This window comes from Triticum urartu, chromosome 1A (assembly GCF_056163025.1).
Source record: "Triticum urartu cultivar PI428250 chromosome 1A, HENAU_Tu73, whole genome shotgun sequence".
NCBI lineage: Eukaryota > Viridiplantae > Streptophyta > Magnoliopsida > Poales > Poaceae > Triticum > Triticum urartu.
This window is the reverse complement of record NC_141873.1, coordinates 11,335,448-11,357,526: the sequence shown is the minus strand read 5'-3', so window position 1 is coordinate 11,357,526 and position 22,079 is coordinate 11,335,448. Positions and strand designations below refer to the sequence as shown.

Genomic DNA, 22,079 nt, shown 5'->3' with positions numbered 1-22,079 from the left:
CTTTCGGTGGAATATCCAACACGTCCGGGCCAACTGTTTTGCGCGGAATTATCACATGCTGGCATGTGAGAGAACATATATTGCAATAACAAAATTGAGTTGCTAATCAAAGCATGTTTATCTGATGCACATGTCATCCATTTGTTCTCTTGTGTTTAACTGAGTAATTGCACCAATTCCGGACATACTATAGTTTGTCAATGTAGCTCTGAAGTTTGCAATAACTAATGATCGAAGATTTTGGATTTTTTTTATTTTCCTGGTATTTTTTGAATTTAATTTTCGTATAGGCGGGTGGAGCACCCAGGCGCTCCTGTGTATTTTCCAGTATGATTCTTCATATTCACATTGACTGCACTAACCAAACTTTATTATCTGATCCACACTGAAATGATATGATCCCATACACAACACGAAACATATACCATAATTAACAATAACAAACAAACAGACATGGATTTTTGGATTAATTGAATATCCAGGCTAGAAATCCACAGATTACTTGAAGACTATCGTTTCTGGAACGCCATGCAATTTCATCACTTGATCAAGAAAAAGCTTCGCCACAGAGGGAGCGGTATAAGGGTGTCGGAGAGGCATGAAGTGTGCATATTTAGTCAAACGGTCCACCATTACCAGTATGACATTCATGCCCTCCGACATAGGCAAGCCCTCTATAAAGTCCATGGTGATGTCATTCCATGGCTTGGTGGGAATAGGAAGAGGGTGTAATGTTCCAGCAGGGTGACATCGTTCACTCTTTGCTTTCTGGCATGTGGGGCATTGCTTCACAAAATCCTCCACGACCATTTTGAGGCCAGACCAAAAGAACACCTTACTCACCCGCTGATAGGTGGCATGAATGCCGGAATGCCCCCCCGCCCCACTGGGCTGTCATGCAAAGCACTGAGAAACTTTGTTTGCAAGGACAACATGTTGCCAATGTACAACCGCCCATTGTAGCGAATCAAGCCCTTGTCCAACGAATATCCACGTGCATCAGGGCTCTTCACGGCTAGCTGAGCAAGTAACTCGGTAGCTTCAGAGTCCATATCATATGAACTCCAGATTTCTTGTGCCCATTCAGGTTGACAAATTGATAGGGCATTCATCTGTAGTAAGTGACCCACTCTGGATAAAGAGTCAGCAGCATTGTTCTCGCTGCCCTTGCGATACTTTATCGAGAATTGCAAGCCCAACAACTTTGACATTGCCTTTTTCTGTAGTTCAGTAGTGAGGTGTTGATCCGCAAGGGAGCACAAACTCTGATGATCCGTGAGTATAGTAAAGGGTCCCCGCTGGAGGTAAGCACGCCACTTGTCAATTGCCATAATTACAGCCATGAACTCCTTTTCATAAATTGACAATTTACTATTTTGTATTCCCAATGCTTTACTCATATAGGCCACTGGATGTCCTTCTTCTGCCAATACAGCCCCAACACCCGTATCACAAGCATCGGTCTCCACGACAAACAGCAGTTTAAAATGAGGTAACGCTAGTACCGGAGTGTTAGCCGTGGCATCCTTCGACAATTTAAAAGCCACGGTAGCTTGGTCCGTCCAGATGAACCCTTTTTGCTTAGAAGGTTCATGAGAGAGGCTTGGCGATGATGCCATAGTTCTTCACGAACTTTCTGTAGTAACCAGTTAATCCCAAAAAAACCTCGCAGCTCGGTTGTGTTGGTCGGGACGGGCCATTTGACCATGACCACTGTTTTTTCTGGATCGGTGGCCACTCCCTTATGAGATATAATATTTTCAAGATACTCAATACTGTTTGTGGCAAAAGAACATTTTGTCATCTTGGCATACAATTTATGTTCCCGCAGAATAGCTAGCACCAGCCGCAAATGTTGAAGGTGTGTGTCCAAATCAGGGCTGTACACTAGGATATCATCTAGGAAGACAATGACAAACTTCCAAATATAGATGGCAAAAACTGAATTCATTAGGCACTGAAACGTGGTCGAAGCATTTGTTAAACCAAAAGGCGGGTAGTTGAAAAAACAAGGGCTAGACCCCCCGTACCCCCCGCGTCGCCTTCCCGAGCGAGGCGACCGGGGGCTCCCCTTCCCTGCCCCTCCCAGCGCCCCCCCCCCTCCTCCTATCCCCTCCCGCCGCCGGCGGCGTAGGCCACCGGGCCTGGCTCGCGTGATGCCGCCGGCGGCGGCCGCATTCTTTTCCTCCCCGCTCGGTGTTGTAGCTCGGGCGATGGCGCCGGCGGCGGTGCACCCAGGCCGGCGTCGGATCTGGTGGTGGCTCGTCTTCGCAGGCGGCGCAACTCTGAGTGGCAAGGTGGCGGCGGCGTGGCTGCTTGGCTGCGGGGCGGCGCGATGGCTGGCGGCGGCGCCCTTCCGGCCCAGATCTAGGTCCTTTTGGGCCCCATCTAGGTCTGGGTGGGCCTGGCATGTGCTTTCCGGCGTCATCTCCAGCGGACGGAGGCGTGGCTTGGGCTGGGGATGGCGGAGACGGTGGCACGTGTACTGCAGCGCAGCGACGGGAGCTTCACGAGCCCGCTTCGGGCTCGGCCGGGCAGGGGTGCCTGGTTTGCTCCTGAGCTACGTCCGGTCGGTCACCGCCGAGGTGGTGGAGGTTGTCCCCTCCCACGTGGCTGCTGACCCTGCTGCTCCTCGTTTCCAGCTGGTTCCTCTCGATCCCACCGGTCTCGCTTCGCTTGTCACGGTGAGACGGCGATGGTGACTGCGAGTCCATGGTGGCGCATATTGGTGGACGGCATGTATGGTTGAGCGCAATGGATCGTCTGGGGTCGTGGTTGATTGGAGGTTGGGAGAAATCCTTGTTGGCTTGTTCGGCACCGACGCGGTGACGCCCGTGGGCGCCACCGTGCCTTCCTGAAGGGCGTCGGATATCCCCCATCCCTCCCACGGCCCTTCGCGTACCGGGGGAAACCCTAGGCCATGTCCGGTAGCAGCTTCGTTGTCGTCGCGTTCCTTCTTGAAGGTGTTACTTGGTATGCGGCGTTTCGTGGTGCTAGGAGCGTGGTGGAATTCTCCCGCGAGCGCAGCGGTTGTGAGTCACCTTCGTTTTCGTTGATCCACCGTTGTCGGCATTTTTTCTTTTGTGTTTTCTCTTTCTTTTCTTTTGGGCGTGCATGTGCTGCTTCCGCCCCAGCACCTATCGTTGGTTGTATCGCTGTTGTTGCTTTGTAATACAAAGCGGGGGGAAACCCTTTTTCGGTAAACCAAAAGGCATCACCCTAAATTGATAGTGGCCATGATGGGTTTTGAAAGCTGTCTTGGGTTCATCCTCCTCCAACATCCGGATCTGGTGATATCCCGCATGCAAGTCTAATTTTGAGAAAAATTTAGTACCTCCCAACTCATCCATGAGTTCATCTGCAATTGGCATTGGGAACTTGTTTTTGATAGTCCCTTCATTTAAATTGCGGTAATCTACACAGAAGCGCCAAGTGTTGTCTTTCTTTTTTACCAGCAACACCGGGGATGCAAAAGGACTAAAACTAAGTTTGATTAGTCCTGCATCGAGCATTTCCTTGACCTGCCTCTCAATCTCATCCTTCTGCAATGGAGAGTAGCGGTATGGCCTAGAATTCACAGGTGGTGCATCTTTCTACAGAGTAATGGCATGATCAAAATCCCTATGAGGCGGTAAGGTTTTTGGCTCTTGGAACAGATCATCAAATTCATTTAGCAATTTCAGCACATCAGGAGAATTTGATCCCGTCACTTGGTCTGTCGGAGCAAGCTCAAGCAGTGCCAGCGCCGACACATCGTTACCAGTTAAAGACTTCCGAAGCTGGTCAATTTCCATGACCTGTAATTGCTGTTGTTTTTCGGTGAGAATACCCTGCAAATGCACTTCCTTGTCACCATAAGGGAAGGAAATGTGCTTGTTACGCCAGTGACAAGTCATGGGACTAAAACTGTCCAACCAGTCCATCCCCAACACGGCATCATAAGTGCCCAAGTTCAGAATTCGCATGTTGTGACAGAAAGTTGCCCCTTGACACCACCATGTGAGTTGCGGAACTGCTGTGGTGGAGTATATACGAGAGCCATCAGCAAGTCTCACCGCAAATACTTTTGGCTTCTTGGACAGGAAGCTGAGCCCGATGCACAAAATCTGAGTTGACAAAACTGCCAGTGCTACCGGAGTCGACAAGGATTGGCATGACCTTGTTACCCACCAATGTTCGGAGACGCAAAGTGTTCACGTCCTCTGTACCAGCCAAGGCATGACTGGAAAGCATCGAACATGCTTGGCCCGTAGCTGGTTCCTCCAGCAGCTCCATAGCATGCACGGTGTCATCAGAAAAGACTTCCCCAAATTCACCCAATTCAATCATCATGAGTGGAGCTCCTGGTTTACACTTGTGCTCTTTAGTGTATTTGTCTCCACAGCGAAAACAGAGGCCATTGGCCTTACGGAAATCCCATAATTGACGTTCCCGAGCATAATCATCTATATTTTTTCAGCCTCCGTCTGTTCGAACAACAGCACCGGTACCCTGGGGGGCCACATAAGTCGCCGCAGTGGTAGGGTGTTTGATGGAAGCTGTCGGTCGTGTACGAGGAAGCTGGTGGTGGTCATGCTCTTCCTCCTGTATGTGTGCCAATGCCGCAGCCCTGGTAACACTAGCTGGGTGGTGTAATCTAACTGCAGCGCGAAGCTCATCATGTAGGCCATGAATAAAATGAGACACAAACCATTTGGAGGGTAGTGTGGCATCAGTAGATAACAAGTGATACATGCAGTTTTGAAAAGACCTCTTGTACTCAGCTACTGTGCCTGTTTGCCTAAGTTGCAGCAACGTCGACATCTGCCCATCATACTCATCAGACCCAAATTCAGCAACCACTGCCGTGATGAAAGAATCCCAATTAATCTGGCGATGAGTGCGCTTGTAGGCTTGCAACCATAGAGCAGCATGATCCTCAAAATACAGTGTAGCAGTGCCAATCCAATGTCGGACATGAACATTGTACATCTCAAAATAGGTATAGCAATTATCAATCCAGAGCAGAGGAAACTGCCCTTTGAAGACTGGAAATGCGTGTTTGGGCGGCTTCAGGTGAAATCCCTCGCGGCGCTCGTGGCCGTCATTGTCATCGCCCCGGACGCGGCGGCGCTCGTAGTAGTCGCAGGCGTCGCAGCGACGATCGTAGTAGTCGCCGGCGTCGCGGTGGTCCTCGCATCGCCCGCGTGGAAGCTGCTCGCCGCGAGGTACGGACTGCAGGTTGTACGGTGTTGACACCAGATTTTGGCATGGCCACGAATCCAGATTCATGTGCAAAAGTTAGATGCAACACTTTGCGGGCCGGCCCTGAGTGAGAAAGTATTCGGCCTTTGTCGACTGAATGAAACCTTGCCGGGGTAAAACCTTGCCGGCGGAGAAGCATGCCGGCGTGGAGAGCTTGCCGGCGGAGAAGCTTGCCGGTGTGAAAACTTGCCGCCGTGAACAGTAACCTTGCCGGGAAAGCTTGCCGCCGTGAACAGTAACCTTGCCGGGGAAAGCTTGCCGCCGTGAACAGTAACCTGCCGGAGAAAGCTTGCCGCCGTGAACAGTAACCTTGCCGGGAAAGCTTGCTGCTGTGAACAGTAGAAACTGTCGAGGCCAATACGACCAGATGCTGAAGATGGGCTCAAATACTTATCTAGATGGCTTCGGATGAAGAAGTGTTCAACACAGGAGTTGTTCGCAACGTCGAAACGGTCAACTTTGCTTTTCAAGATGGCCTTATTTGGAAAAGTGATCAACATACGGATTGTTGGCCTCGTCGAAGCACACATAATTTTGAACCGTCTCCATCGGAAGTCATATGCAGATTCCACAGCCCACGCAAGGAGCAAGACAGAAGATTGAGCCAGATTCGGGCTGAATCCGAGTGGGACCAGAACTAGGATTCTAGGACGTGAATTGATGTAATTTTCTTGTAAGGAAAGCCTAGATAAATCCTTTGCTTGTACGGGAAGTCCAGCCGCCTCTTATATATGTTGGGGGTGACGGCCGATTGAACAACACACAATCGAACAAATCTATCTACATCTTTTACCTTTACTTTTCCTTCCCCCTTGTTCTTCTTCTTCCTCGTTCTTCGTTCGTTCTTCTTCATTGTAGGGCGGCGAACCTCGAGGCCCTAGGGGCGATCAGGTCGACCTAGGGCAGCCCATAGCCGCCGCACGTCCAGACGGGGTCCCTCCCGGGCATGTGGGGTTTCGGGTCCTCAAAAGCGCCCGCCGGATTGTCTTGCGTATCGCGCTTCCGGCGGGTCTCCTTCGACGTGAGCTGCGGTGCATCACCCCCGGCGTCGAGGGTACACGGTGACGTGTTCGTGTGCGAACACACTTTTTGGCGACTCCGCTGGGGACGAAGCTTTGAACGGTCTCCAGCCCGTTCTCGCTACGAAGAGATCGTCATCTAGGGTTTGCAATCTACAAAGGTAATATGAATACCCAATTTACTTATGTAGATGCAAATAATGCATATGTTGTTGCTAGATCGTATAATGAGAATATTGTATCGGCTAGCCCTAATTTTATCAATCATGCATCTAATTATGTGCAACAGCCAATTCAGAATAATCTTCATGCTTCAACTTCATATAATTTTAGCAACATGCAACATATGTATCCCAACTCCCATGCATCGGCAACCCCACAAATCTATATGCCGATGAACAACATGATGAGTTTGGTTAATCAAGTTGAAACACCCCATGTAGGAACTTTCAACGGCATGCAACATAGTGATTCATCTTTTTATTCATCGGCAACTAATTTGCAACATGTTAATCCAAACATGCCGGTGGATAGGGGAATTGGCCATGCTACTACCAGTTATTCGGCCAATTACCCTCAAACATCGTATGCTACACCTCATGCTACTAATTTTTCGGCACCATACGCAATTGTAGATGTTCATAATTCGGCTCCGCACCTTCATGCTCATTGCCGAATAAGTGAGAATTCTACCACGCAAGTGTCTTTACCTAGTAATGTAGCATATCACGTTGCCCCCGCACAATTACAGAATTTCGGCAACACACCATTGTCGAAAGCGTCTCAAAGTATTGGGGGGCAATCCGATGAAGATTGGGCAGAAATTGGTCGAAAAAAGCTTAAAGATAGCCTAGCTATAATGTTTGCTGAATTTAGACAAGAACAAGCAACCTTGCAAATTAAAGAAAGAAAGAGTGGTGATTCGGATAACAAAGTTAATTCGGTTGTTAAAAAAGCCGAATCAAATAGTATATGTACCGAATTTATTGAAGAGAAAAAGGACGCCAAGGCATTGGAGAGTCATTTAAAAGTGGAGCAAAGTATTATTCAAGTATCACAACCATCATGATCTCCCAGCGTGTATGAAGAGGTATGTCTAGCAAGTGATTTGCCTATTTTCAGATTTGGTCACAGCTTTATTGCTGATGCATCTATTAGAAAAAATCTCGTAAGTAATTTTGAAAGACCAATGATGAAGGGTGATTTACTTGTTAGCAATAAAATTGTTACAAAGCATATCGGTCAATACATTGTACCATTCGAAGAGACCGATAGTGACTTATTATTGAAGCCAAAGCTTATCCCATTGCTTTATTTAGAGTTCATATCTAATTGGGTAGCTTTGCTTGCTTCATACTTGGCTTACGCATGGTCTCAATTGAGACATGTGTGTTTTAACTATTTTTATTTCAGAAATATAAAGACAAGGTTAAATTATTTTGAGAAATCCGATGCTAATATTATATCTTATCCAAAGACATCGGAGATAGAGTGCAAAACACAATGTATAGCCGAATGGGAAGATTCTAAATCTGAACCATTCGTTTGCTTACCTCCAAAGCCGTTCGCACACCAAGATCGGCTAGAAAACAAAATGTATACCTTTGATTCAAACATGTGTGATCAAATCTTCGATTTATTGTTGAAAAATAATTACATTAGAATTCTTGATCGCCATGTCAAGCCATCTATCCAAGGACGAATTTATTGTAAGTTGCATGATTCATTCAAGCATAGTATTGAGGATTGCAACATGTTTCGTCAAATAGTTAAATCGGCCATTGATAAAGGACGATTGAAATTTGTTGAGACACCAAAAGATGATGATTCTATTCCAATTGGTCCCGATGGTAAAAGGTTTTTGCATCGGCTGCTTCAAGCCGATTCATTTAAAGAGAAGGTAAAAACTGCAGGTGATGGGATCAAGTTTTCAAGTAAAGAAGTTGTTGAAGAGCATAATGAACATAATCTTGAGGGCAAGAATTCCATCGAAGCTACAATGAAGACACCAAGGACTGGGGGGCAACAAGAAAATCCAAAGATCGGTGCAAGCACAGCCAAAGAAAACAAAAGCCGACGTAAGCACAAAGGTAAAAAGTCGAAATTCACTTTCGCACAACTATTGGAAAAATATCAGAAGATAAGTGAGGAGAGCAGTGCTTATCGGCCAACTAATGCAAAAGCGTCAAGATCACCCCCTAGGCGCAAATCCAAGGATCGATATTGGCAAAGTGAGAATTTTAATGCAACATATTCATATCCTTATTTTAAGCCACCAATGCCAATGTCGTGGATGCCTCCCTATGCTCATATAGATCCATATCCATCATGGGACAGGTATGATACAAGGGCACATTCTCCATCTTATTTTAGATCATCTCACCAATATTATGCAGCTCCGAGAAGATCAACATTTGAACAATCACATGTTAAAGACCGCTTCAGTCATAAGAAATTGGTCCAGAGCTCAAGGAAGAAGAAAGAGGTGGTCAAGCAAGTTTACCGTGTTAAAAGAGATGGTCGTAAGAGTGCAACTTCAGATTTGATCTCAAATGAAAAGGAGCCAATTAATGTGTTGACATTGGCTACTAAAGACAATGAGACAAAGCAATCAATTATTGAGAGTCGAAGTGCCAAATCTGAAGAAAAGAAGTTGAGAGTGCACAAGGCCAAAAAGAAATTGCCATTGGTCAAAACAGAATCACAGCCGAGATGCCCACTCGTCTTATCCTATTGGCAAAAGAGGGAACTACAAAAACTTAGTGCACATGAACTTGAAGAAAGGAACATGGCATGGGTTCCCAAAGGAAGTGCTCAAAATAAGAATTATGTGAAAGCATCCATTACACGACGTGCGGCAAAGATGAAGAAGGAAAAGAACTATGAAGGACCAAGCCGAAGGTTTCAACATCTTCGTTCCACACATTATCCATATTCTTCAACTATGTCATTGATGCCTATGCCATGGAATTCGTCATCAGTTTACATAGTAATGGACGATATATACTTACCGTCCTAAGAAGATGCAGAATGAACGATGGAGTGTTGACATCGTCCTTAGAACCAACATGGTACAAGTTATTTTTCGGCACACAAGCTTTGCCGAAAAACAGGGGGGCATGTGTTGACACCAGATTTTGGCATGGTCACGAATCCAGATTCATGTGCAAAAGTTAGAGGCAACACTTTACGGGCCGGCCCTGAGTGAGAAAGTATTCGGCCTTTGTCGACTGAATGAAACCTTGCCGGGGTAAAACCTTGCCGGCGGAGAAGCATGCCGGCGTGGAGAGCTTGCCGGCGGAGAAGCTTGCCGGTGTGAAAACTTGCCGCCGTGAACAGTAACCTTGCCGGGAAAGCTTGCCGCCGTGAACAGTAACCTTGCCGGGGGAAAGCTTGCCGCCGTGAACAGTAACCTGCCGGAGAAAGCTTGCCGCCGTGAACAGTAACCTTGCCGGGAAAGCTTGCTGCGGTGAACAGTAGAAACTGTCGAGGCCAATACGACCAGATTCTGAAGATGGGCTCAAATACTTATCTAGATGGCTTCGGATGAAGAAGTGTTCAACACAGGAGTTGTTCGCAACGTCGAAACGGTCAACTTTGCTTTTCAAGATGCCCTTATTTGGAAAAGTGATCAACATACGAATTGTTGGCCTCGTCGAAGCACACATAATTTTGAACCGTCTCCATCGGAAGTCATATGCAGATTCCACGGCCCACGCAAGGAGCAAGACAGAAGACTGAGCCAGATTCGGGCTGAATCCGAGTGGGACCAGAACTAGGATTCTAGGATGTGAATTGATGTAATTTTCTTGTAAGGAAAGCCTAGATAAATCCTTTGCTTGTACGGGAAGTCCGGCCGCCTCTTATATATGTTGGGGGTGACGGCCGATTGAACAACACACAATCGAAAAAATCTATCTACATCTTTTACCTTTACTTTTCCTTCCCCCTTGTTCTTCTTCTTCCTCGTTCTTCGTTCGTTCTTCTTCATTGTAGGGCGGCGAACCTCGAGGCCCTAGGGGCGATCAGGTCGACCTAGGGCAGCCCATAGCCGCCGCACGTCCAGAAGGGGTCCCTCCCGGGCGTGTGGGGTTTCGGGTCCTCAAAAGCGCCCGCCGGATTGTCTTGCGTATCGCGCTTCCGGCGGGTCTCCTTCGACGTGAGCTGCGGTGCATCACCCCCGGCGTCGAGGGTACACGGTGACGTGTTCGTGTGCCTAAGTTGCAGCAACGTCGACATCTGCCCATCATACTCATCAGACCCAAATTCAGCAACCACTGCCGTGATGAAAGAATCCCAATTAATCTGGCGATGAGTGCGCTTGTAGGCTTGCAACCATAGAGCAGCATGATCCTCAAAATACAGTGTAGCAGTGCCAATCCAATGTCGGACATGAACATTGTACATCTCAAAATAGGTATAGCAATTATCAATCCAGAGCAGAGGAAACTGCCCTTTGAAGACTGGAAATGCGTGTTTGGGCGGCTTCAGGTGAAATCCCTCGCGGCGCTCGTGGCCGTCATTGTCATCGCCCCGGACGCGGCGGCGCTCGTAGTAGTCGCAGGCGTCGCAGCGACGATCGTAGTAGTCGCCGGCGTCGCGGTGGTCCTCGCATCGCCCGCGCGGAAGCTGCTCGCCGCGAGGTACGGACTGCAGGTTGTACGGCTCGTCGGCGTGACCCTGGAGGTGACCCTCGGGGTCGTCCGCGTCAGGTACCGACGCGCAGCGGCGCCGTTGTGTGTAGTGGGGCGACCTAGTCTGATCTCTGATACCAATTGTGATGTCCCTAGCAGCAGTTAGAGAATCACGGGAAAGAAAAAGGAAATAGTAAAGGTTTTGATTGAGAACGAAGGAGCTGGAGCAGCTCAGTTCATTCATTAATTCGATAATTTGCCCAAAAGACTACAAGGAGACCTCCGAACGGAGCAGGGACCTGGAGCTCAACGGTGATGCGGATCGGAGATCTGGAAGGGAAGCCACGGCGGTGCAGAAGACCTCCGAGCAGAGCCGGGACTCGAAGCAGCGGTGGTGCGGAGGTGGCGGCGCAAAGAAGTCGCAGTGGTTCATCTCAACCGCCGACGAGGATGCGGAGGCGGAGGATGCGGAGGCGGAGGCGGAGTGGTGCTCGTGGAAAAGAGGGGGTACTGTAACCATAGACGACAGCTAGCGGTCGAAAGATGCTCGCTAGGAAAGAGGCACGGTGAAAACCAAAAAGCTGCCACTTGTGGTAAAAGCTCGGCCACCTCGCGTCTCGGGATGGGAATGAGGCCAAAGGCGAGCAAAATGCCAACGACGGTCGACCTTCATGGAGGTGGGTATTTTAAAAAAAATCAAAAAACATATTTTAAAGTTTTAAAAGATTCTGAAAAAAATCATACATGTTACTCTCTCCGTCTCTTTTTACTGTGCGTATAAGATTTGACCAAAGTCAAACTACACAAAGTTTGACCAAATTTATATAAAAAAATATAAACATCTACAATACTAAAACTATATAGTATGAAAATGCATTTCATGACACATCTGGTAATATTAATTTTATATTGTGAATGTTGATATTTTTTAATATAAAGTTAGTCAAACTTTACAAAGCTTGATTTTGACCAAACTTTATATGCAGACTAAAAAGAAACGGGGGGAGTGACATAGATGTATTCTACATGTGTGTAAATTTTGAAGATAAAATACATTATGATGAGAGCTACACAAGAAAGACAAATCGCGGTTTTCAAACTGATGAACAGTGCAAATACTGTTCACTATTAGAAATGCACAATTTTCTCTTTTTTCGTAGCTCTCATCATAATGTATTTCGTTGTGAGATTTTATACACATGTAGAATACATTCATATGAATATGTAGAATTGTTTTTCAGAATTTTTTGAAACTCCGAAATGTAATTATTGAATATTTTAAAATATCCACCTCCATGGAAGTTGCCCGCCCCACCATAATGTAGGTCTGCCTCCTTCCTCGAGAAGCTTCACCGAAAGGGTTCGGCCGCCACCCTTCCCGTGGTTGTCGGGGGCGATTTTAACCTCCTCCAATTCGCGGAAGACAAGAGAATGCACATGTCAATTTTACACGTATACAAATGTTTAATGATTGCATTGTTTATCTTGGTCTTCGCGAGATAGATAGGATTGGTGTCAGGTTCACCTGGACAAATGTTAAAGTGAAAGTTTACCCCCACAAGAAGCGGGTTGGTCTGTAGACCCATTGGCGCAAGCCCCTTGGGCATGGGAGGGGAGTCCAAGGAGAGAATGACGCCATTGGCCGACATCCCTTCCTCTGCAGTAGCATGATTGACGTTAGGGTTGCTTTCGACCTTGGCGAACCGCCAATAGGAGGAGCAAAGGATTGCCGCAGCGCAGCCCAATGAATGATCACCACTATTCACCGGTCTCAATAACTTTCAGGTTGACCAAGTTGTACACCACAGTGTACTCACAACATGAATATAGAGTTCATTTAGAAAAGAGGTTAATTTGATAAATGCCACTTCAAATATGGCGATTCCGAGAAATGCCACTGTAATTTTCAAACTTTGAAAAATGCCATTTCTGGTGGCATTTTTCGAAGTCTGGAGTTGCATTTTTCAAAGTTTGTAAAAATTACAGTGTTATTTTTTAAAGTTTGAAAATTGCAGTGGCATTTTTATGAATCGTCATAATTGGAATGGCATTTATCTAATTAACCCTTAGAAAAAAGAAATCAGAGTTCAGTTTAGAGCGAGTAGGCCCAACATAAGAGGCCCCCGAATCATAAGCCCAGCCCAGCCCACCCACACTTTGCCGGTCTGCATCTCCTTCTCCTCTTCGCCGCCGAGGTCACCGAGGCCGGCCGCCACCGCCGCCACCGTTCCTCCAAGGCCGGCCGGGCCGCCTTGTTCTGTGGCTGCTGGCAGTGGTGCAGCGAATCTCCCACCTCACCACCACCACCACCACCGCTATCTGTCCGTCCATGGCTGCGGCGACCTCCGGCGTCAGCAGGACCCAGCTTGCAACTGGCTACTGATGCTGGCACCACGCTTTGTAACGCAACGCATAAAACAAATGCCATGAGTGACTGACGAGACTGAAAGATCAATCACTTTCCTCCTCGTCCTGGGTGAAAGGCATGCGACTGCTCGCCTGATGCATCAAACGTAGTATCTGAAACAAAATTATCTTCCTGCCTGCAAGTGGACGTTTTGTAATGGCACTGCACGCTGTCTCAGACGGCTGTCGCCGGTGGCCAGGTTAAATATATATTCTTCTTGCGGTTGGCCCGAGAGCAGATCTGGGACTGTATACGACCGTTGTATACCGTAAACATCCGGCTAAAATGTATTGGGGCGTTAGATTCAATTGCAAATATGCTGAATCCAAGTGGATTGAACGTTGATGTTACTCCTAATAGGAAACAAATGATGCAATGGATTCACATCACAACTTGTGAATAAGTGCCACCAACTGGGTGCTGATGCTGATGGCAAGGCATTGGTAGCACGCTCGTAAATGTCAAGGCCGTGAACCCCGTGTCATGACTGATGAAAATGAAAAACGAATCACCTTTTCCCCCTTGTATTGGGTGACAAGCATGTCACTACTCACGTGATGCACCAGACGTATCTGAAACAAATTATCTTCCTGCCTGCAATTGGGCGTTTTGTAATGGCAGTGTACGCTGTCTCAAATGCCTGTCAGCGCCTCGGTGTGGCCATTTTGATTAATTTATTAAAGCCTGCATTGCTAATGACAAAATTAAATATTTTTTCTGTGATTTGATCGAGAACAGATCTAAGGCTACATACGACCGTTGCATACTGGAGAGCTCAAGCACTATACTCGTCCCGCTCACAACATTTCTCTTCTCAACTCAGGCATCCAAAAGCTTCAACATCTCACAAAAATCTCCAAACTCCGGACTAGAGCCTGCCTACAGCCCCGCCCACGCATCCGTTCGGTGCTGGCCGCCATAACTTCACCGGAGTCGCCTCCTGCTTCTGCGCCGCGTCGCCGGCACCGACAAGGCTCTGAATCTGCTGCTGCTGCTGCCGCCGTTACAATGCTGTAGCTGGCGCCGACGTGCCTGTGAGGACCACGTCTTCCTCGCTGCTGCTGCTGCGTTGCTGGTCCTGGGTGCTGATCAGGGGCAAGCTCGTGAAGGTAACTATGGCTGCAAGATTGTATTTTGACTTGTAGTTTGTTGAAGATCAGATCCCAAGCTCTACTTATAAATGTCTTGCTCACACCATTCTCTCCTTCATTAATTTCTGCAGTTCATCTGTGTTGGGGGAGTTTCTTCCGAGAGTTCCAATGGCGGAGCTGGTGGCCGCCATGGCCATCCGGCCACTGGTGTCCATCCTAATGAGCAAGGCGTCCAGCTCACTCCTGGATGAGTACAAGGTGATGGAGGGAATGGAGGAGCAGCACAAGGTTCTCAAGCGCAAGCTTCCAGCCATCCTTGACGTCATGACTGACGCTGAGGAGCAGGCAACGGAGCATAGAGATGGTGCCAAAGCCTGGCTCCAGGAGCTCAAGACTGTGGTCTATGAGGCAAATGAAGTCTTCGATGAATTCAAGTACGAAGCGCTCCGCCGTGAAGCCAGGAAGAAGGGGCACTACAAAGAGCTTGGCTTTGATGTAATAAAACTCTTCCCTACTCACAACCGTATTGTGTTCCGTCATAAAATGGGTCGCAAGCTTTGCCGGATTCTGAAGGCCATTGATGTCCTTATAGCGGAGATGCATGCCTTTAGGTTCAAGTACCGACCACAGCCGCCGGTGCCCAAGCAGTGGAGGCAGACGGATTCTGTTCTCACCGACCTGCAAGACATTGCCAGCAGATCCAGAGACAAGGATAAGAAGAATATTGTCGCTACACTACTTGGTCAAGCTAACAATGCAGATTTCATAGTCGTTCCCATTGTTGGAATGGGTGGCCTTGGCAAGACCACATTAGTACAGCTCATATACAATGAACCTGAAGTTCAGAAGCATTTTCAATTGCTGCTTTGGGTTTGTGTCTCTGATACCTTTGATGTGAACTCCCTGGCCAAGAGTATAGTTGAAGCATCTCCCAATAAGAATGTTGATACAGACAAACCACCATTGGATAGACTTCAAAAATTGGTCAGCGGACAGCGGTATCTCCTTGTATTGGATGATGTTTGGGACAACAAAGAGTTACGTAAGTGGGAAAGGCTGAAGGTATGTCTTCAGCATGGTGGCAAGGGCAGTGCAGTGTTGACAACAACTCGTGATAAACGAGTTGCTGAAATTATGGGTGCAGATAGGGCAGCCTACAATCTCATTGCTTTGGAGGATCACTTCATAAAGGAAATTATTGTGGATAGAGCATTCAGTTCAGAGAATGGAAAGCCTCCCGAGCTACTCGAGATGGTTGGTGAGATTGTGAAGAGATGCTGTGGCTCTCCATTAGCTGCAAGTGCACTGGGCTCTGTACTTCGTACCAAGACCACCGTGAAAGAATGGAATGCTATAGCATCTAGAAGCAGCATTTGCACTGAGGAAACTGGAATCTTGCCAATACTCAAGCTTAGCTACAACGACTTGCCATCGCACATGAAGCAGTGCTTTGCTTTTTGTGCTGTATTTCCAAAGGATTACAAGATTGATGTAGCGAAGCTGATCCAACTATGGATCGCAAATGGCTTTATCCCTGAACACAAGGAAGATAGTCTTGAAACCATTGGACAACTTATTTTTGATGAGCTTGCTTCAAGGTCATTCTTTCTGGATATAGAGAGGAGTAAAGAAGACTGGGAGTATTATTCCAGAACAACATGTAAAATCCACGATCTTATGCATGATATTGCAATGTCTGTTATGGGAAAGGAATGTGTTGCTGTGACTATGGAGCTAAGTAAAATTGAGTGGCTTGGAGATACTGCTCGGCATTTGTTTTTATCATGTAAAGGAACAGAAGGTATTTTGAATGCTTCTTTGGAGAAAAGATCCCCTGCCATTCAAACATTGCTATGTGATAGTAATGTGTTCAGCCCATTGCAGCATCTATCAAAATACAACACTTTGCATGCCTTGAAGCTCTGTCTGGGAACAGAATCATTTCTACTCAAACCAAAGTATCTGCATCACCTGAGGTACCTTGATCTCTCAGAAAGTTCTATCAAAGCACTTCCTGAGGATATAAGTATTCTATATAACCTGCAAGTGCTGGACCTTTCCAACTGCTGTTATCTTGAACGACTTCCAAGGCAAATGAAGTATATGACTTCCCTCTGCCACCTCTACACTCATGAATGTCCGGAGTTGAAGAGCATGCCTCCAGGACTTGAAAATCTCACTAAGCTGCAGACACTCACAGTTTTTGTAGCAGGAGTTCCTGGCCCTGATTGCGCTGATGTTGGAGAGCTGCATGGTCTAAACATTGGTGGTCAGCTAGAGCTATGCCAGGTAGAGAATGTTGAAAAAGCAGAAGCAGGAGTGGCGAATCTTGGAAACAAGAAGGATCTCAGAGAACTGTCGTTAAGATGGACTAAGGTTGGCGACAGCAAGGTGCTCGACAAGTTCGAACCTCATGGTGGGCTGCAGGTTCTGAAGATATATTCCTATGGAGGAGAGTGCATGGGTATGTTGCAAAACATGGTTGAGATCCATCTTTTCCATTGTGAAAGATTGCGATGTTTGTTTAGATGCAGTACAATCTTCACTTTTCCAAAACTGAAGGTGCTTATGCTAGACCATCTGTTGGGTTTTGAGGGATGGTGGGAAATAGATGAGAGGCAAGTAGAACAGACAATATTTCCTGTGCTTGAGAAGTTGTTTATGAGCAATTGTGGAAAGTTGGTAGCATTACCTGAAGCACCATTGCTGCGAGGACCTTGTGGTGAGGGTGGTTATACATTGGTATGCTCAGTGTTTCCTGCCCTGAAGGTGCTCAAAATGAAAAACTTGGAGATCTTTCAGAGATGGAATGCAGCTGAAGAGACTCAAGGAGAACAGATATTGTTTCCTTGTCTTGAGGAACTGTCAATTGAGAAATGCCCAGAGCTGATAAATTTACCTGAAGCACCATTGCTTGAAGAACCATGTAGCGGAGGTGGTTATAGATTGGTACGTTCAGCCTTTCCTGCCCTCAAGGTGCTCAAAATGAAATGGTTGGGGAGTTTTCAGAGATGGGATGGTGCTGCCAAAGGTGAACAAATATTTTTTCCACAGCTTGAGAAACTATCAGTTCAGCAATGCCCAATGTTGATAGATTTACCTGAGGTACCAAAAATCAGTGTGTTAGAAATTGAAGATGGCAAGCAAGAGATCTTCCAGTTTGTGGACAAATATTTGTCCTCATTGACCAATCTGATACTGAAACTAAAAAATACAGAAACACCATCAGAGGTTGAGTGCACTTCAATTCTACCTGTGGACAACAAGGAGCAATGGAACCAGAAATCCCCTCTTACAGTTGTGAAGCTAAGATGCTGCAACTCATTCTTTGGACCAGGTGCACTAGAGCCGTGGGACTATTTTGTACACCTTGAAAAGTTGGAAATTGATAGATGTGATGTGCTCGTCCACTGGCCAGAGAATGTGTTCCAAAGCTTGGTATCCTTGAGGAGATTAGTGATTACAAACTGCGAAAATCTGACTGGATATGCACAAGCTCCTCTTGAGCCGTTGGCGTCCGAAAGGAGTCAGCACCCGAGAGGTCTGGAGTCTCTTTGCTTAGAAAGATGCCCAAGTTTAGTAGAGATGTTCAACATCCCGGCATCTCTCAAGAAAATGACTATTGTTGGGTGCATTAAGCTTGAGTCCATATTGGGCAAGCAGCAGGGCATGGCAGAGTTAGTCCAAGTGTCTTCTAGCAGTGAGGCAGACGTGCCTACAGCTGTATCAGAGTTGCCATCCTCACCCATGAATCACTTTTGTCCATGCCTAGAATATCTGAGTTTAGTTGGATGTGGAAGCTTACCAGCGGTTCTAAGTCTGCCTGCATCCTTAAAGACCATATGGATTGATGGCTGCAGTAGTATTCAAGTCCTATCATGCCAGCTGGGTGGGCTCCAGAAACCAGAAGCCACTACCTCCAGAAGCAGAAGTCCTATCATGCCAGAGCCACCAGCAGCAACAGCACCAACTGCAAGAGAGCATTTACTTCCTCCCCATCTCGAAATTCTAACAATACGGGACTGTGCTGGCATGTTGGGTGGGCCTCTCCGTCTGCCTGCACCCCTCAAGAGACTGGTCATTTATGTCAACAGTGGGCTGACATCGCTGGAGTGTCTGTCGGGAGAGCACCCCCCATCGCTGGAAATCCTTGATCTTGAAAGATGCAGTACCCTGGCATCCCTGCCGAATGAGCCGCAAGTATACATTTCTCTCCGGTATCTTGAAATTAGAGGCTGCCCTGCTATAAAGAAGCTCCCTAGATGCCTGCAGCAGCAACTGGGCAGCATTGACAGCAAAGTACTAGATGCCTGCTATAAAGGTATGCTTGCTGCACGTCCTTCTATCTTTGCCACATTTAACAAACAGATGCAGTCATCCATTCCATCCCTTGTACATAATGGTCAACACGTTTGCAAAAGTTTCTTCTCCATTATTTGAATGGCATCATGCTATACATTATGATATAACACATTAGTTTGTACAAGTTTTTTTTTCTGACATCGCTTGTGGTATGTGCAGTAACGGAATTCAAACCATTGAAACCGAAGACATGGAAGGAAATACCGAGGCTAGTCCGTGAGCAGAGGCAGGCCTGCCGGAGCTGAAGGTCATTCAGCTTCTATTCAATGACAGGCCTGATCCCTGATTCTTGCACTGCTCTGTTCTGCTCTGCTAGGGGAATGGCCTGTGATTGCTTCTACAACTTAACTGTTCTGCAGTCGCTCTCCGTCGAGAACTGCTGGGGCCTGCGGTGTAGGGCGGCTGCTGCTGCTTGGCGTCGAGTTGAGCATCTCTGAATCAACATCCTAGGCCAAGACCATCTCATCTTTGTTCTGGTTTGCTGTTGCCTGCTGGCCCTTGGGGCGTGTACACCATTCCTGTCATGTAGCCCAGTATTGTTGTATCTGAATAGCTTCTTGCACCATACAATCTTCTGTCCACCAAAAGACTGGGGAATAATAACAAGATGAATTTTTTTACCCCAACATTTATACAAGGTTCCATAATTTTTTATCAGCCACTCAGACATGGATTTTACCAATAACCACCAGCAGCAGCAGGTGTTTTTTTTTATCCCACAAAAAGCATGCCGCAGCTGAAGCTAAATCACATTATTTTGCACCCGTAATTCATGTTTCATTTTGCAGTGCAATGTATGTGACACGGAAGAATCAACACATAATGGCTATTCAAACTCATCCCAAACAAACGAGCTAAAAACCAAGGAACCCTGCAGATTTTGCAGCACAATGTATGTAGTAAACATTAATTTTGAACCCTGCAAATTCATGTTTCATTTTGTAGTATGCAAGTAGCATGGAGCCACGCCCCAAATTCAAGGACACTCATGGCCTCTTCTTGCCAACACCAGTAGCAATCCGTTACCAGAATTAATCTACAACTGATGGTGTTTCAGGTCTCACCAAAAATCCATTCAGGTTATTCGATCAATCAATCCCGACAGAAGCAAAATCGTGTGTACGACACCTCGCTCACTCAGCTACTACTGAGCAGCTCCCATGGCAGCACCGCCCCGCCTCGCCATGCGAACGCAAGCCTCGAACCTCTTGACCGCCTCGGCGCACTTGAGCGGGTCCTGCACGTTGCTCCTGTAGCACTCGGCGCAGCCCGCCCTCTCGTCGGTGCACGGAGAGGGGTTCCCTGCCAGCTCCTTGGCCCTCTTGGTGAGCTCCTCGCGCATCATCGCCTCCTTCTTCTGCAGCTTCTCCAGCAGCTTCTCCAGCACCTTCTCCACCACGGCGCCTATGGCTTCCACCTCCTGGATCACGGGCGGGGGCGGCACAGGAGCGGGGGTCACTGGCAGGTACATGGGTGGCGGAAAAGGCAAAACAGGAGCAGGGCTGCTCTTGGGTTCAGTTGGAAGTTCCCTGCCATTGTCCTGAGGCTCCTCTGGTTGCTCCACGACTTTCCTAGGCTTGGGTTTCCTGGTCCTCCTCTTCACCTGCTTCTCGTCATCGCGCGCGAGCTGCTCGATCAAGCTGGTGCTTATCCGGATTGTGTAGTCACTAGTCACCCATGGCAGACAAGAATCCTGAAACAGCATCACGAGGAAAAGTGACGGATTAACAGCAAGATTTAAGAAGGTTAATTCAAGCAAACAAAGGTCTCAAGCACGATAAACAAAATGAATTGCTGGGCCCTATACTGAATGAATGGTGTGCATTAACAGCATAATCGCACAAATCCTGAACACGCAAGCTTTCCAGTTCAAAAATTGAAGGCCTCATGGATGCCTGTTAAATAACAGGATGAATATCTGGGCTCCACACTGAATTCTACATTAACAACATGAGGGCAGGGCATCCACGGTTGTAGAATACTTTGCAGTTAAAAAAAGGTCAAGGATCTATTAGCATGGTCACCATTTCATTTGTCAATCTTTTATTATATCCTAATAAAGAATAAAGAAACATGTACAAAGTAAACAAAAACAAAAAACAGATGTTTTGCAACATTCAAGAAACAGCATAGCTCATGGCTGCTCTAACAGAAAGCAAATACTAGCCCATACATATTAAGGGGTGGATGGATTTTTAATTGGAAAATATACTAACTGACAGCTTTTGGTACTTCGTACTACACCATGGAAAGGAAATGCGGCAAACAGTTCCATCAGTAACAAACTGGATGAATGAAGGGATTGGAGATGAAGAAATATTTGGGCGAGTTTCAAAAGGAATTTTCTTCGCCACCCCCTCTGGTAATATTGGCTAAGGGTTCAGCCGGCCAGATCACAAACTGTTGAGGTGCATCTGAGTAAGTCATATTTTATTCAAGTATTTTCCAAATAATTCCACTCAAGTTATGGGGGTAACATTGTTTAATCAAACGGACTAGCATATCTTCGTAAAATTCCTCTTAACAGCTTAATCACACAACCAGTTCGAATATTGAAGGCCTCATGAAAGCATGTTAAACAACATAACAGAACAAATATCTGGGCTCTAAACTGGATTCTACATTGACCGACAGAATTGAGTGCACCCACAGTTGCAGAGTACTTCCCAGTTAAAAGGTCAGAGATCTATTAGCAGGGCATTTTATTTTTCAACCTTGTATATCATAAACAAAGTTAGGAAAAAAAACTGGATGCTGTGCAACATTAAAGAAATAGCTGTTCTACTGGCTGCTATTACAGAAGCAAATACAGTACTAGCCCATACTGACTCAGGGGTGGGATGGATTTAAAAACAGAAGAGAAACTACTTCTCTTAGCAATTATAGTACACCATGGAAGGGAAAGTGTAAGGTCTAGGGTTTGTATTAGGCCACAGCCATGGATCGGAGCTACAAGCTTGACGACGAGGAGGGGAAAGTAGGAAAGCAGCTCACGCAGGAGCGCACACCACACACGCAACACCTATCTATTCAGCCATCGCCACCTCGTTCTTATCGCTTACAGGTTTAAATACAAAACTACTGGATCCACTCTGGCCAGCAAGCCGAGCCGGAAGGCGAGGTTGTCTCTTGGGCCGGCCCAATGCTTGAATCCCATCTTCGCGCTCGTCACTGCTGCTGACAATCCCTCCTCCCTTGGACACGGCTTGACCCCAAGCCGGAGCTCGCGGAAACCTTTGCTGCAATGCAACTTTGTCTTCCCAGGTGGCCAACTCCACTGGTGCTGAACTCCATTTGATCAAGACTTGGACGACGGAGTCAG

The 22,079-nt window shown here is 46.9% G+C and overlaps 2 protein-coding genes and 1 pseudogene across 2 annotated transcripts; 1 reads left to right on the top strand and 2 right to left on the bottom strand.

The window, feature by feature from the left end:
• Positions 1–4,041: 4,041 nt before the first annotated feature.
• On the bottom strand, positions 4,042–5,271 carry LOC147988329 (uncharacterized; annotated as a pseudogene).
• Positions 5,272–13,486: 8,215 nt separating this feature from the next.
• Positions 13,487–19,383, top strand: LOC125542232 (disease resistance protein RGA2). The gene is made up of 3 exons (XM_087543816.1): positions 13,487–14,413; positions 14,527–18,716; positions 18,917–19,383. Exons 2-3 carry the CDS (start codon positions 14,564–14,566, stop codon positions 19,000–19,002), a joined length of 4,239 nt encoding a protein of 1,412 aa, XP_087399942.1. The 5' UTR covers positions 13,487–14,413; positions 14,527–14,563; the 3' UTR covers positions 19,003–19,383.
• Positions 19,384–19,901: 518 nt separating this feature from the next.
• On the bottom strand, positions 19,902–20,680 carry LOC147988328 (uncharacterized). Its single transcript, XM_087538450.1, has 2 exons — positions 20,534–20,680; positions 19,902–20,424 (listed from the first exon to the last, which is right to left on the bottom strand). Exons 1-2 carry the CDS (start codon positions 20,644–20,646, stop codon positions 19,902–19,904), a joined length of 636 nt encoding a protein of 211 aa, XP_087394576.1. The 5' UTR covers positions 20,647–20,680.
• Between the last annotated feature and the right edge of the window lie 1,399 nt (positions 20,681–22,079).

What these genes read in the sequence shown, in the direction of transcription:
- LOC125542232 (XM_087543816.1), top strand. Translation starts at nt 14,564, where the DNA reads ATGGCGGAGCTGGTGGCCGCCATGGCCATCCGGCCACTGGTGTCCATC. An exon ending in ACTAGATGCCTGCTATAAAG is followed by an intron (nt 18,717 to 18,916) that starts GTATGCTTGCTG and finishes TGGTATGTGCAG; the next exon opens with TAACGGAATTCAAACCATTG.
- LOC147988328 (XM_087538450.1), bottom strand. Translation starts at nt 20,646, where the DNA reads ATGAGGCCTTCAATTTTTGAACTGGAAAGCTTGCGTGTTCAGGATTTG. An exon ending in AGCAATTCATTTTGTTTATC is followed by an intron (nt 20,425 to 20,533) that starts GTGCTTGAGACC and finishes ATGGGTGACTAG; the next exon opens with TGACTACACAATCCGGATAA.